We start from the raw sequence: 15840 nt of genomic DNA, 5'->3' as shown, positions 1-15840 counted from the left end.
AGAGTCACAAGTTTTAAGTTCCTTGACGTACACATCACCAAGGACTTGTCATGGACCAACAACACCACTCTTGTCAAGAGAGTGCAACAGTGTCTCTACCTTCTTAGGCTACTGAAGAAATTTGGCGTGCCGCCCCGGGTCCTCTCCAAATACTACAGCTGCACCATTGAGAGCGTCCTGACAAGTTGTATCACGGCCTGGTATGGGAATTGATCTTTCCACGACTGCAATGCCCCCCAGCCACGAGGTGTTCTCTCCTTTACCATTGGGCAGACGGTATCAGAGCATGAGGTCTGATACCAACAGGCTCAGAGACCGTTTCTATCTACAAGCCAGTTTCTCACTACAAGTAGCTGAACACTTGAACTGGACTGACTACCTGCTTTTGATTCTCCGCACCTTAGCACACATGCACTCACTCATACACACATACATTCATGATACACACACATCACAACTGCTGCTACCAGACTCTTATTTTATACTGCCCCCACCCCCTCTTCCCCAATACACATGTAAATATTGGACTATAAATTGTCTTCCTGTGATACTTATACGTTATAAAGGTTTATTGTATTCTACTGAGCCATTTACTTTATGTTTGTATTCTTATATGTTATTATATATTGTTGTGGTATTGTCAAGAAGGAACCTGCAAGTAAGCATTTCATTGGACGATGTATACCATATGTATCCCGTACATACGACTAATAATACAATTTGAAACAATGAGATTAAATATATTCCTAAAAGACAACTGAAGTTTATCCTGACAACAGTTAATGATTGATATTTTATATATTGTACATTGTTATTTTCAGGTCGTTGGCTGTTGTTTTTTGCTCGTCCAGTTACAGTATATCACCTCAGCAAAAACACTTCCATTTAATTACGAATATACTGCATGCTTGCAAAAGTATTCATCCCCCTTGGTGTTTTTCTGATTTTGCCATAGCATGGAATTATTTCACTGTAATAGCTACTGTAAAATGGAACAGTGCAGTTAGATGAACAAGAATTTAAGCTTTCTGCCAATATCAGATATGTCTATGTCCTGGGAAAGGTTTGTGTCACTTACAACCTCATGCTAATCGCATTAGCCTACGTTAGCTCAACCATCCCATGGGAGGGACACCGATCCCAAAGAAGTATTTTTACTTAAGTACTTTACACCACTGGTTTTTGAGACGGGGTGTCACCCAAAGCTGTAATCATTTGGTATTTTGTAGCAAAAATAATTTAATATATATGAATAATTCCATAATTGTCACATCCTGTTACAGTATCTCTAACCCTGGGGTTATGTTAAGCCCCCCAACGTTCTGTATTGTTCAGTTGAAGAGTACAGTTAGCTATGACACCTGTGGTTATGTCTATCATTCAAACCAAACACCTATAAATCAAGGGGTAGTTAATTCATTTAGATCAATGTCAATCTTACAGAGGCTGTCAGAGGAAGTGTGATATTGGGAGAATCTCAACTGTTCCCTCTAACCTTCTTCTCCAATGGGTTTTGAGAAGGAAGTGAGAAGAGCAGACATGAGGAGTATGCAATTGGGATTTTCCCTATGTTGTCAATGTAAGTATGAAAATTGGATGTTCATCATTGACAATTGTGTAAATCACTTAAGTAAAGATACTTTGAAGTACTACTTAAGTCATTTTGGGGGTTTCTGTACTTTACTATTTATATTTTTGACAACTTTTACTTCACTACATTCCTTAAAGAAACAAATGTAAGTTTTACTCCATACATTTTCCATGACACCCAAAAGTACTCGTTACATTTTGAATGCTTAGCAGGACAGAAAATGTTCCAATTCACACACTTATCAACAGAACCTCCCTGGTCATTCCTACTGCCTCTGATCTGGCAGACTCACTAAACACAAACGCATCGTTTGTAACATACGTATGACTGTTTGAGTGTGCCCCTGGCTATCTGTAAATAAAACATTTAATTGTGCCATCTGGTTTGCTTTAATATAAGGAATTTGAAATTATTCTTACTTTTACTTTTGATAATTAAGTATATTTAAAACCAAATAATGTTTTACTTTTACTCAAGTAGTAATTTAATAGGTGACTTTCACTTTTACTTGAGTGATTTTCTATTATTTTACTCAAGTATGACAATTGGGTACTTTTCCCACCACTGATCATTGACCTGTGTCTATAAAATCCTGTCTGTCACCTGAACTAATTGAGATGGTGGTTGCATGTCAAGAATAAAGTTACGATTTATAGAGCTCCTGTATGCTGCCTCTGGTCTTAGACTTCATATAGTTGACGCTACATTCTCTGAACCCTCCAAACTGCGCTTACATTAACAATGACATTGTAACAAAAACATTCTGGCACTCACTTATTTTCACATCTCCGGTAGAGGGGGCGCAATGCTTTTTATTAGATACAGTAGAAATTACTATGCAATGTTAAAGAGACAAAAACATTTGACGCGGATGTAGAGTGTGTAACCTGTAAAGATAGCACCACCTCCCGATCATTTTGTTAGGCTGTGATACCCTGGTAATTTGTACATACATTTACCGATTTCGGGGAGAAGTTGCTTCTTCAAATTCACCATCACTTCTGACGGGACCCTCCGGAGGATAATAATCAATTGAGTATTGATACACACCCAACTAAAAAGTAATTATACAGGTAAATTGCAACCCTATCGAATGCAAATGAAACTGTACCTTGTATAGCCTAACATTACATTTTGCACAACTCCAAAATAGGTTGCATGCTTTTAGAATACTAACCTACACTTGATCTGTTGACTTGAAAGCGCATTGTTCAGGAGACGTTAAATAGTTTATTATAAATCCAACAGATTATTATTTTTATTATTTATTTTGCATCATAGTCATAATCGGAAATTGGTTTTGTTTATCATCGCTGCATCAGACATTCGCACAATGTCGGTATTGACAGGTTTCTATTCAAGGCCAATTTATTTATTTATTTGACAGGGACAATGCACATTGATTAACAGTTCCCTAAATGTGCCAGATTTAGGCAGTTTGGTAGTTTTTATCTGTAGTCCCTAGGCAGATAGGCTAGATACTAGATAGCAACTGTGGTTTATCTTGTAACTCAAACTTTACTACGTGGGGCGATTAGTGTTAAAATATGTTGATAACGCTAAATATGACACCAATAAGATATAATGATTTATAAGACTTTAAAGTAATTACATTATGAACAAGAGCTAAACGCGGAATGGGGATGCACTTTCAGAGAAAACACATGAAACTGATAGGGTGATTCAGAAGATAGCTGGAGGGGGATTTGAACCTTTGCCAATAAAAAAGTGAATGCTGCAACCTGGTCTCAGAGCATTTCGTATCAATCTGTATGTCAATTTGAAATACTCTTACATTTTGTATGGTATGTATTAATTTGTGGATGTCCAGGGTTAGGGGAAGGATTAGCAAACATGCTAAGTAGTTGCCAGTTTAAAAAGTAGTAAGTAATTAACAAAAATGCAAAAGTTGTCTATGATGAGATTCAAAAATACAACCTTTTGGTTTGCTAGATGTTCGCATTGTTATACACCCAACCAACCACCATCCCTCCTTCCGATTTTCCCTTAAGTAACCTTCTGTCTTATGTATCCATACCAAACAGAACATAGTAGGTAGCCTAGTGGTTAGATTGTTAGGCCAGTAACCGAAACGTTGCTGGATTGAATCCCGGGCTGACAAGGTAAAAGTATATAGTTCTACCCCTGAGCAAGGCAGTTAACCAACTGATGTCGAAGACGTGGATGTTGATTTTGGCAGCCCCCTGCACCTCTCTGATTCAGAGAGGTTGGATTAAATGCAGAAGGCATTCATTCAGTTGTACAACTGACTAGGTATCCCCCTTTCCCATATCACACCAAATTGAGTGTCCCGGATGTACTTTTACTATGTTACGTCTAGTCTCTGAGACAAGGCTCTGCTCCCAAAGGAGATGTTTGTACTTGCCTAACAATTCCTCTCCCGATGGAATTATTTTTCTTAACGACATACACCAACTGATGGTGCAATAAAGATGCTTTACAATTGGTTTTCACTCTACACACACACACACACACACACACACACACACACAGGTAGCCAATTATTCTGTAGTCAAGTTCACTGTTGTAATTATGGAGGAGAATGGCAGAGTCATAGTTGTATGATTTACTAGTGTCTGCATCCCAGCTGACCCACAATTTGGGACAACCTTAATAGATATCTACTTTTTCAGACACTGGATACACATTATCCATATGCCAGCATCAGCTCCTTGAGCATTAGGTATTGTGGTATTACTGTAAGTTTGCCCCAGGTCATGCCCAGGAATTTGAACATGATTTTCCAAGCACTTCCTGTTTGCAATGAAGGAACATTGTGCAGAGGGGATGTTGCTCTAACCAGCTTAGGAAAATAGTTGAGAGAAAAGATAATAAAGGAAATAATAGAATGTGCTGAATTCTTCATTAAGTACGTGTTTTGCTATACAGGTCATAATGCCAATTTTCAAATAGTAATGCATATTATAATGTATGCAGCATATCATGTTATAATGAGCATATGGTCATATTTGATATAATTTCATGATAATGTATAAAATGGACAGAGCTATAAATTTGGATTGTGAGAATGATGTCCATGTTGACACAGATCTCAACTTAGTGCCTTCCTCAGCATGTGTTAGAAAACTGGAGTGAGTACTGGCCATGGGAATCTCACAGGAAGGTTGTGGACTACCATTTGGGAAACATAAAGATAACTGAACCAAATTAGATGTATTCTGCAACCATTTTGCCAATGTATGCAAACATTTTTGGAACATTTTGAGACTCAATGTGTTCACAAGGACACATACTCAAAAAAACACCTTTTCTCACTCAATCTTTCTCTCAATGTCGCAGGGACGTCAAAATGCTACGGATTTACTTGTGCTTGAGTGTTGTTGTCAACGTGGCCGTCTCGCAGGAAGCTGAGGAACCCATCTCATACACGGCAAGTACCCCTCTCACAACCTCCACATGCAAACACTGCAGTGCCTGCTGCCAAAAAAATAGAGTGGGTTTCCCGGAGCCTAGTTCCAGTGCCAGACTAAAATGCACATTCAATGGCGATCCTCCATTGGAGACTATAGGCTTAATCTGGGAAACTGGCACTAAAAGACGCAGCCCCTTACCGGAAAAAAATGGCTTCTGTCAAACGGTTGTGGCAACTCTTTGGTAAATGTTCCACAAATTTGTGTTAAGCTCATATTTTCACATTCAAATTACTTTTGTGGCAAACTGTGGCGTCAAATTTGCTGTGACTTGTGAACTTCTGGCAAACCATCCTGGAAAGCTTGTGGCAAACATTACTGTTTCCTGCAAAATAAGAAAATACTAATTATTCAGATTTTTGGTTAGTTTGTGTATTAACAACAATTAATGCAGCGTTGGGGAGTAGTGAACTACATGTACACTGACGAAAAATATTAACGCAACGTGCAACAATTTCAACAATTTTACTGAGTTACATTTTAAAGAAATGAATTAGGCACTAAACTATGGATTTCACATGACTGGGACTACAGATATGATTATGTTGGGTCACAGACACCTTACAAAAAAGGGAGGCGCGTGGATCAGAAAATCAGTCAGTATTTGGTGTGACCACCATTTGCCTCAGGCAGCGCGACACATCTCCTTCGCATAGAGTTGACCAGGTTGATTGTGGCCTGTAGAATGTTGTCCCACTCCACTTCAATGGCTGTGCGAAGTTGCTGGATATTGGCAGGAACTGGAACACACGGTCATAAACATCGATCCAGAGCCACTCCGACATTGATCGTCCTAATATTTATATATTTCTTAATTCCATTATTTTACTTTTAGATCTGTGTATTTGTTGTGAATTATTAGATACTACTGCACTGTTGGAGCTAGGAACACAAGCATTTCACTACACCCACAATAACATCTGCTAAATATGTGTATGTGACCAATACATTTGATTTGATTTGATTTGAGAGCTTCCCAAACACGTTCAATGGGTGACATGTCTGGTGAGTGTGCAGGCCATGGAAGAACTGGGACATTTTCAACTTCCAAGAATTGTGTACAGATCCTTGCGACATGGAGCCGTGCAATATCATGCTGAAACATGAGGTGATGGCAGCGGATAAATGGCATGACAATGGGCCTCAGGATCTCGTCACAATATCTCTGTGCATTCAAATTACCATCGATAAAATGCAACTGTGTTTGTTGTCCGTAGCTTATTCCTGCCCATACGATAACCCCAATGCCACCATGGGGCATTCTGTTCAGCAAACCGCTCGCCCATATGACGCCATGTACGCTGTCTGCCATCTGCCTGGAACAGTTGAAACCGGGATTCTTCTGTGAAGAGCACACTTCTCCAGCATGCCAGTGTCCATCGAGGGGTGAGCGTTTGCCCACTGAAGTTGGTTACAATGCCGAACTGCAGTCAGGTCCAGACCCTGCAGAAATTCTTTGGTTGTGCAAACCGACACTTTCATCAGCTGTCTGGGTAGCTGGTCTTAGACGATCCCGCAGGTGAAGAAGCCCGATGTGGAAGTCCTGGGCTAGCGTGGTCACACGTGGTCTGCGATTGTGAGGCCGATTGGATGTACTGACAAATTCTCAAAAACAGCTTATGGTAGAGAAATTAACGTTACGGTTTTTGGCAACAGCTCTGGTGGACATTCCTGCAGTCAGCATGCCAATTGCACACTCCGTCAAAACTTGAGACATCTGTGGCATTGTGCTGTATGGCAAAACTGCACATTTTAGTGGGCCTTTTTTGTCCCCAGCACAAGGTGCACCTGTGTAATGATCATGCTTAATCAGCTTCTTGATATGCCACACCTGTCAGGTGGATGAATTATCTTGCGAAGGAGAAATGCTCACAATTTGAGAGAAATACGTTTTTCTGTGCATGGAACATTTCTGGGATCTTTTATTTCAGCTCATGAAACATGGGCCCAACACTTTACATGTTGTGTTTATAGTTTTGTTCAGTATAGTTCAACTAGTAATTTAACTACATTTCCAGTAGCTTGGTGGTAGTTGAGCTAAATTCAAATCTAGGTAGTGCTCTAAGTAGTTTAAGCATATTTTGTAATATTTCTAAACATTTATTTGAAAATCCAAAGTTCATCATCAATATAAATGACAACACTAACCGTTGTGAATTTAGAAAACATGAACACTAAATGGGAACAAAGTTTGCGTGTGTGTGATGCTTACTTATGCTGTCTTACAAACAACAAGCTTGTGACTCTGCTCTTTGCAGACGGGTGTGTTGCACTGAGAACACCAGCAGCAGACTTTTCTATCCTTTGCGCTTTGGCAGAGCTGGCATCTCTTCCTCTTCTGGCCCTGGCTGCTCTGTGGTGGTGGCATGGCTCTCTTTCATCACCACACAGCTTTCCATTGCCTCAGTTCTTCTATGGAGATGGGAGAACCTTCCAGAAGGACAACCATCTCTGCAGCACACCAACAATCAAGCCTTTATGGTAGAGTGGCCAGACGGAAGCCACTCCTCAGTAAAAGGCACATGACAGCCACCTAAAGGACTCTCAGACCATGAGAAACAAGAGTCTCTGGTCTGATGAAACCAAGATTGAACTCTTTGGATAGAAGGCCAAGCGTCACGTCTGGAGGAAAGCTGCTCATCCACTGTGACGCAGTGTTCACTCCAGTAAGACCCCTTTTTACTCAGTCTATTTGACTGGTTTTCACTCTTAGAGGGGGAGTACTCCCCATCTATAGAATCATCCAGGACAGCTGGACTACCAGGTGCATCCACAACTCCAACTTTAGCCACAGGCACATAGTCTGTGCCATCAGAATTGGATACTTCAGATTCTGAGTCAGCGGCAGCAATGGCTTCCTCATCCAGCATGTGTAAAACCATTTTGGTTGTATATCTGGCAGCATTCTTATGAGCCTCCTTATGATACTCCTTTTACTCAATGAGTTAAAAAGGATCAATTAAAACGGTGATTAATGAACATTATAAACAAGATATATGATAAATATTTTATGAACTACTTTGATTTTATTGTTGTAGCAAAAAGAAAGTGCAATCCAGTGGATTCCATAAGAAATACATATGGGTCATATTTGATCCACATATGAAAACTTGGGGTGGTGAAGCAAAAACTATTTTACTTAAAAAAATAAATTAAAACATAGCAACAACAAAAAACATTAGGCCGGGTCATTTTGATCCGGCATATGCATCCTAGGGTCAATAGTCTAAATTAAACATTCTGTTAAGATATGACCCCAACGTGATCTGTTCTTGAAATTTGTAGTCTATGACATTTCAGATTTACATGGTGATAATTTTTCACGAGGTAGTTTGAATGTAAGTGAACTACTTTTTCAAAGTAACTTTAGGTAGCCTTTTACACTCGCACCTGTACACGGGTTGAAAATGGCAGATTTGGACACTGATAAGAGTGTAAATTTCAACAGTAACATGCTATACATGACGTCAGATTTCAAGGGTCTCCGCTTCACAGATCTGTATAGGTTTTGACTGATAGCCGTTCTGAAATTGAAAGCCACGCGCTAATGATGCTTGGGCTGACTCATAACCTGCAGACCCCACAGTTATATTGCGGGGCAGGCAGGTTTAGGGTCATGAAATATTCTGTGGATGATGGGCGGGTGGGTGGCGGGTTGAATAAAGAGAAAACAATAGCCTACTGTATGTAGCCTACTGTTCAGATGGATTAAATGGAAACTGAAATCTGACTGTAGGTCTATAACCTTAATATGAATTCCTGCAGAATTAAGCATTTCTTCCATTAAAATTATACACCAAATGTAGGCAAAATTAAGACTCAGGAACAGGAGTGGAGAAATATGAGGTGCTATCTTAATCAGCATCATAAAAGCTGATTGTATTTCAACCACATAAAATATACATCCAAGCCGAACTGAAATCCTATCAGAAACAAGTTGGGTCGTTTCCACAGCTTTCTGTTTCCTTTCCTTACATTTTAGTTTTTTTTTTATAGCATTTTCTCACCGGTCCCTTAACGTCTTTGCTCCATGAAAGAAGCGGAGAAGACAGAGAACTTTACCAATGACAACTAGATTGAAGCATTCATTCTATCGGTTTATGACATTCTTCTGGCGAGCAAGGGTGTATTTAGTCACATATAATGACAGAAGAGAAGCTGCATGTATCTATAGACAATTTGACTAATAAATAGCCTACGAAAATGTCAGAAATGATAAGTAGAAACATATCTAAATCAGGAAAAAAGCATGGACCCCTGTCAAAAATCTTTCTGCCGTCTGACTGTAGCCTACAGCAAATGTTTTTCTATATTATGGGTTAGGGTCGGTTGTGGGCCTCCAGATTTTCCCTTTATCGCTTATAGTCAGGCGGGTGAGGATGGGTTATTAGCAATTGCGAGCGTGTGCACCCCCACCATGCGCGACAAGAAGTTGCCCCCATCCCTCCGCTTATTGGGCAGTTTTAGCTACATTTTGGTTGTCTAAGTGAGGGAAATGCTGTAAATTAAGAGGACTATGTTTTTTGAAAGCTGAGACATTGAGATTATAATACATCAACCGGGCAACCCGTGATACAAGTATTCGAAGTCCTTCACATGGATGGCTGACTCGTGTCCCAGGTGACCTGGTTGAGGATGTTGGGGTATGACATGGAAACCAGCCACTAGGGGCAACAGTGAGCACTGTTACCTTCAAGAAGGTTTCGGTTTTGCTAGAGCGGGGTTTCCCAAACTTGGTCCTCGGGACTCCAAGGGATGCATGTTTATGGTTTTTGTCCTATCATTACACAGTTGATTCAAATAATGAACTAATGATCAAGCTTTGATCATTTTAATCAGCTATGTAGTGTTAGGGCAGAAAACAAAACGTGCACCCTTTGGGTTCCCGGGGACCGAGTTTGGTCGTGCCAGGGTGTTGTGGACAGGGATGGCAAATGGGCGTACGCATCTGCCTCTGATTCCAAAGGTTGCAAGTTCAAATCCAACGATAGAAAGTAAGTTTTTTATTTATTTTTGTTTTAAGCCTATCCCAAAACTTAACTCTTTCCTTGGGATGGCAGGTAGCCTAGTGGTTAGAGCATTGGACTAGTAACTGAAAGGTTTCAAAATCTAATCCCCGAGCTGACAAGTTACAAATCTGTCGTTCTGCCCCTGAACAAGGTAGTTAACCCACTGTTCCTAGGCTGTCATTGAAAATAAGAATTTGTTCTTAACTGACTTGCCTAGTTAAATAAAAGTAAAATAAATGTAAAAAAAAACATTCAGAGTTAATACCTATCCTTAAGATTTCGGAGTCAATGCCTAAACTTAACCTTAAACAATTTGACGTTTGCAACAACTTTGAAATTTGACATTTGAGAATCATGGATGACCGTCTAATTCTGAGATATAGTTAAGTAAACAATATTTTTCTTAAGGGTAGTTGAACTTCTTCCAGTGTGAAGTAATTGGTAGCTTGGTAAACTATATTTTCAGAGTAGCTTCCTCAACACTAATTATATGTCTTATCTGCATAAACCAAATCACATATAACTTTAAATGAACTTGCTTCTCACAGAGAAGCTAAACTAAACATGCTTAATGTACTAAATATACTAAACTACATGTATAAATGTCTTAATAACAGATAAAAAATAAATCCTGAAAAATCATTATCTTGAAATGATTATCAGCATGCTAATGAAAAAGAGCAATAACTGAATATTCCCCAAATAAATAGTTTATTTAATATGTTTATGTAGCTACAATATTTACATGAGAGAAATGTGAACACTATGGGTTATGGGGATTTGAACCTTAGGATGTTTAACTTCCAAATGTTCATGAACTAAGTGATTTACTGATGAGAAATTAGCTTTCAACCAATGTAAGTGAAAAAATAATAATATACACACAAAAAAAACGATTGCCTTTTTGAGTGAACTTTGGAGATGGCGGCCTTGTGGAAGTCCTTCGTCCAAAGCTTAATAACTGCATGTACTGAAACAATCAGAAAACACAAAACCAAATCAACATTAAGATACTGAAAACAATTACTGAAAACTTGTTCTATTTTGGCATCTTAGATTCAGTGGCTAATGGGAGGGTTTGGCTTTGAAATCTAAAACTTTGTAACAGCTGGGGTCAGCTTTGCTTCTTTCTGAAACTTCCATTCTATATATTTCCACAATAAATAAATTATTCTGCCTTGTGTAAATGCTATAATAATAAACAAAAATTTAGCTAGCATAACCTGGGACGCAGGCCTATTAAATCTAAATTTAAATATGTGGCCAACTGTTCCTAGAGAGCCACAGTATATGAGATATTTCTCCAGCCAAGCGGCAACACATTTGATTCAAACTAATCAATCTGTGTTTTTGCTTGGTAACTGTTTGCTTCTAGACAGAAAGAGAGAAGGAACAACACACGATGAACAAGAGCTAGAAGTTTAAAGAGCAATGAAATATCTATTTTTGCAAAGAATAAATGTATAGCAGGCTCCATTTATGAGAATAATACATGTATGCATTTGCTTACCTTATCAGGCTTGAAGAAGATTACATTACACTCATTTATCGCAACAAAATGATGAGTGAATGCACCACAAACATCTTTCCAGGGTGTTGATGCATCCTCTTCCCAATGCAGCCTCTTCCAACAAGACGGGTAGGGGAAGGGTATCCATCTGCAAGAGTGAAGTTTTGCTCTGATATCAAGTCAGCTCATATTTCTTGTTGCTACATTAACTTAGCTGTCATGCTAGCTAACATGGTACTGAACAGTGACGCTAGCATATTGACATTTGTTATGACAAGACAGCAAGTCTTTACCTAAAAATATAACGTTAAGTGTTTAGGTAAATCGTTTAGTTAGCTAGCTAGCTATCACATGAATTGTGCAAAAATATGATAGCACTGAGCCAGCCAGTGGCGCTGACAGGTTGCAACAAAATGTCTTTAACTCTATCCCATAAAACATGACACTGCTAAACAGGCATCAATTAGATAACACGATTTTTAAGTTTATTCGAATGTTTAATAAGTTAGACACTCACTGTACAACTTGGAAGGTAGATCACTTCAATAGATTTTTCTTCTCCCACTGACTGGTCATCAATGCTTACTGGTCTTGGAACTACTTCTGGCAAGCTGTTTGCCACTCGTGGCATTACATACTATTGTTGCCTAAGGTTAGCTGCAGATTCACCACTGGTGGCAAACATTTGCAAACTTCTGGCAACATTTATTTGCAGCAAATTTGCCATAAACGTATTTTTGTAAAGGGCAGCACAAGCAAAAGTCCATATTGAAGGACAATATAAGCTTTTAAAAGTGGGATTTAATTCAAGTCAAGGATGGGGTCAATTAAATGTTTTAATTCAGGAAGTGAATTGAAATTGAATTCAAAAATGGAAAAATCGTCATTGTAAAACATTTGGACAATTTGTATTTCATGAAGTAAAATGTTCATTTTGAGTTGACCCCAACCCTGATTCATGTACCAAGTGAACGTTCATGAAAATGAACAGAGGGTTTGGAATAGACATTGATGGGATGGGATAGCATTGGCATGTCTCCAGTGGAGGATGTCTCCTTCTCGACAAATGACTGTAGTCAAAGTTGTTGTTGTTGGAGCTGTAGAATTATGGAGGTAATAACATGAATCTGGACTCATGGAGACTGGAGACAACACATGCCTGTGCACACACAGTAGGCAAGTCCCATGACTCAGACGAGAGCGAGCAGGGCGAGCATACATTCCTCCCTGGATGGCAACAGACTAAGCACATTGTTTTGAGTGAATTAAGGTGTTCTCCAGGCTGACTCCTTAATTGCTGTCTGTCTTATTTCCTAATATACATGCTTAAAGTGGCATAACAAAGGAGGGTAAGACTACATCTTTAATTAGATGTAGACTATAAAGCTTCAGAGATATGTGATACGTATTTTGTAGATCAATTAATCAATCAATCCTTCAATCAATCAACAAACCAATCAATTGAGTACCAGATACTTATCCTCTCTTATTTATGTTCACAGTGTACAGATGGCTATACATTTGACATGGAACGACAAGAATGCAAAGGTAAGAGGTGCTTATACACACTTTGTCAAATGTCCTTGTATGTTTCTGACTTAATGAATAGATTGATTAGTAGAGGAATTAAATAGCACTGTGGAAGAGATATGATCAGTTCTAGCAGACACTGATACAGTATGTGTATACCAAGAATACCCAGCAGTCTCTATGGGGGTGCCACAGGGTTCAATTCTTGGACCAACACTCTTTTCTATATACATCAATGATGTCTCTCTAGCTGCTGGTGAGTCTCTGATCCACCTCTACGCAGATGACACCATTCTGTATTCTTCTGGCCCTTCTTTGGACACTGTGCTAACAACCCTCCAGACGAGCTTCAATGCCATACAACTCTCCTTCCGTGGTCCCCAATTGCTCTTAAATACAAGTAAAACTAAATGCATGCTCTTCAACCTATCGCTGCCTGCACCTGCCCACCCGTCCAACATCACTACTCTGGACGGTTCTGACGAAGAATATGTGGACAACTACAAATACCTAGGTGTCTGGTTAGACTGTAAACTCATCAACATCAACACATCAAACATCTCCAATCCAAATTTAAATCTAGAATTGGCTTCATATTACGCAACAAAGCATCCTTCACTCATGCTGCCAAACATACCCTTGTAAAACTGACCATCCTACCGATCCTCGACTTCGGCGATGTCATTTACAAAATTGCCTCCAATACCCTACTCAATAAATTGGATTCAGTCTATCACAGTGCCATCTGTTTTGTCACCAAAGCCCCATATACTACTCACCACTGCGACCTGTACGCTCTCGTTGGCTGGCCCTCGCTTCATACTCATCGCCAAACCCACTGGCTCCAGGTCATCTACAAGACCCTGCTAGGTAAAGTCCCCCCTTATCTCAGCTCGCTGGTCACCATAGCAGCACCCACCTGTAGCACGCGCTCCAGCAGGTAGTTTTCTCTGGTCACCCACAAAACCAATTCTTCCTTTGGCCGCCTCTCCTTTCCAGTTCTCTGCTGCCAATGACTGGAAAGAACTACAAAAATCTCTGAAACTGGAAACAATTATCTCCCTCACTAGCTTTAAGCACCAGCTGTCAGAGCAGCTCACAGATTACTGCACCTGTACATAGCCCATCTATAATTTTGCCCAAACAACTACCTCTCCCCCTACTGTATTTATTTATTTAGCTTCTTTGCACCCCATTATTTCTCTCTCTACTTTGCATATTCTTCCACTGCAAATCTACCATTCCAGTTTTTTACATTTACATTTACATTTAAGTCATTTAGCAGACGCTCTTATCCAGAGCGACTTACTTGCTATATTGTATTTACTTCGCCACCATGGCCTTTTTTTGCCTTTACCTCCCTTATCTCACCTCATTTGCTCACATTGTAAATAGACTTATCTTTCTACTGTATTATTGACTGTATGTTTGTTTTACTCCATGAGTAACTCTGTGTTGTTGTATGTGTCAAACTGCTTTGCTTTATCTTGGCCAGGTCGCAATTGTAAATGAGAACTTGTTCTCAACTGCCAACCTGGTTAAATAAAGGTGAAATAAATACAAATATTGATGGTGGAGGTGGGGTTTTCCCTGGTATACCCATGCTGACTTGGTGGTGTTACACTGACCAGACCCGTGTTGAAATACATTTTTTTTTCCAACCTGGAGTGACAGGTGGATGGTATTTGCACTTTTGGGGCTATTCCACTGGCAAGCTCAATCAAGCACAGCTTATGTAGTTGAAAGAAAACATACCGTGGCTTACTATATGAACCCAGGTCTGTCTCTGACGGCGGTCCTCCCTTTTTCAGACATCAACGAGTGTACCACGGTGCCCGACGCCTGCAAGGGCGGCATGAGGTGCATCAATCATTTCGGAGGCTACTTCTGCCTGCCCCAGAATGCCCAGATCATTGTTAGTAATGGTGACGACGAGCCCACCGTGGCCCCTCTGGTGGAAGAACAGCCTCCTCTGGCACCCGCCCCTGCTTTGCCTGTCCAACGGGTCATCCAGAGCTCTTTCCAAAGCCAGGGCACCATGCAGTGTGCTGCAGGGTTCGTGGTGGACGAGCTCAACTACTGCCGTGGTAAGAGTAAGCCCATGCAACTTAACTGGGGTGTGTTTATTAGGACTAGGGCACACTATAGTAAAATGTTGAAAATGAGTGTTTCTAATTGGATAAGTACCCTGATTCGTTATGGAAGTGTCCAGCATAATTTTAATCCTACATACAAATATCCCATCAGTCCCTGACTGATGTAATTTGAAGTATATAGGAATGGATCTGCCATACAGTTATAAGCGGACTGTAGTGCAGTGCAGTTGTACAAAGTCAGTAGTAAAGCTACAGTACAAACTCAGCATTGCAGGGGCCCTAGTTTAAATGAGCAATTCCAGCAGGCAGATTTCCTTCTGGAATACTGCCGATGCTAGTTTATGAACAGATATTGAGGCAAAAGATAGTCATCTCAGATTGTCATTCAGTCACATTCAAGATTCATTCCAATTGGAATTCATTCAAAATGATTGCAGTCCCTTTTCAAGTTTAGAGCACTTTGTATGAAAACAGTTCTAGTGAAAATGCAATTAATTGAACCGTTTGAACAGTTTATGCGCTATCTGCAGGTTATGAAGATGTATTGTATTTGATCTGTAAAGTGGGGAACCACTTAACTTCCATTTACCCCTTTGCTCTTTTTCTTTGGATGATGGATTTGCAGCCGTCATTAAAGAATGTCATAATTTGT

The 15840-nt window shown here is 39.8% G+C and overlaps 1 protein-coding gene and 1 long non-coding RNA gene across 3 annotated transcripts in view; one reads left to right on the top strand and one right to left on the bottom strand.

Moving 5' to 3' along the window:
• Positions 1–2466: 2466 nt before the first annotated feature.
• Positions 2467–15840, top strand: part of LOC124003784 (EGF-containing fibulin-like extracellular matrix protein 2) — a 24940-nt gene continuing 11566 nt past the window's right edge. Inside the window, exons 1-4 of one of the 2 annotated variants that reach the window (XM_046312353.1) lie at positions 2467–2652; positions 4913–5003; positions 13065–13110; positions 14904–15179. In XM_046312353.1, the coding sequence (XP_046168309.1) occupies positions 4923–5003; positions 13065–13110; positions 14904–15179 (403 nt within the window). In that variant the 5' untranslated portion in view covers positions 2467–2652; positions 4913–4922. Of the gene's footprint in view, positions 2665–4912; positions 5004–13064; positions 13111–14903; positions 15180–15840 lie in introns of both variants that reach the window. The other variant, XM_046312352.1, reaches the window with a different exon arrangement.
• Positions 10790–12220, bottom strand: LOC124003785. Its single transcript, XR_006833274.1, has 3 exons — positions 12080–12220; positions 11563–11710; positions 10790–11022 (listed from the first exon to the last, which is right to left on the bottom strand). It is a non-coding gene; the product is annotated as an uncharacterized LOC124003785 (long non-coding RNA).

Source organism: Oncorhynchus gorbuscha, linkage group LG18 (assembly GCF_021184085.1).
Source record: "Oncorhynchus gorbuscha isolate QuinsamMale2020 ecotype Even-year linkage group LG18, OgorEven_v1.0, whole genome shotgun sequence".
Taxonomy (NCBI): Eukaryota; Metazoa; Chordata; class Actinopteri; order Salmoniformes; family Salmonidae; genus Oncorhynchus; species Oncorhynchus gorbuscha.
This window is presented reverse-complemented; position numbering and strand designations above follow the sequence as displayed.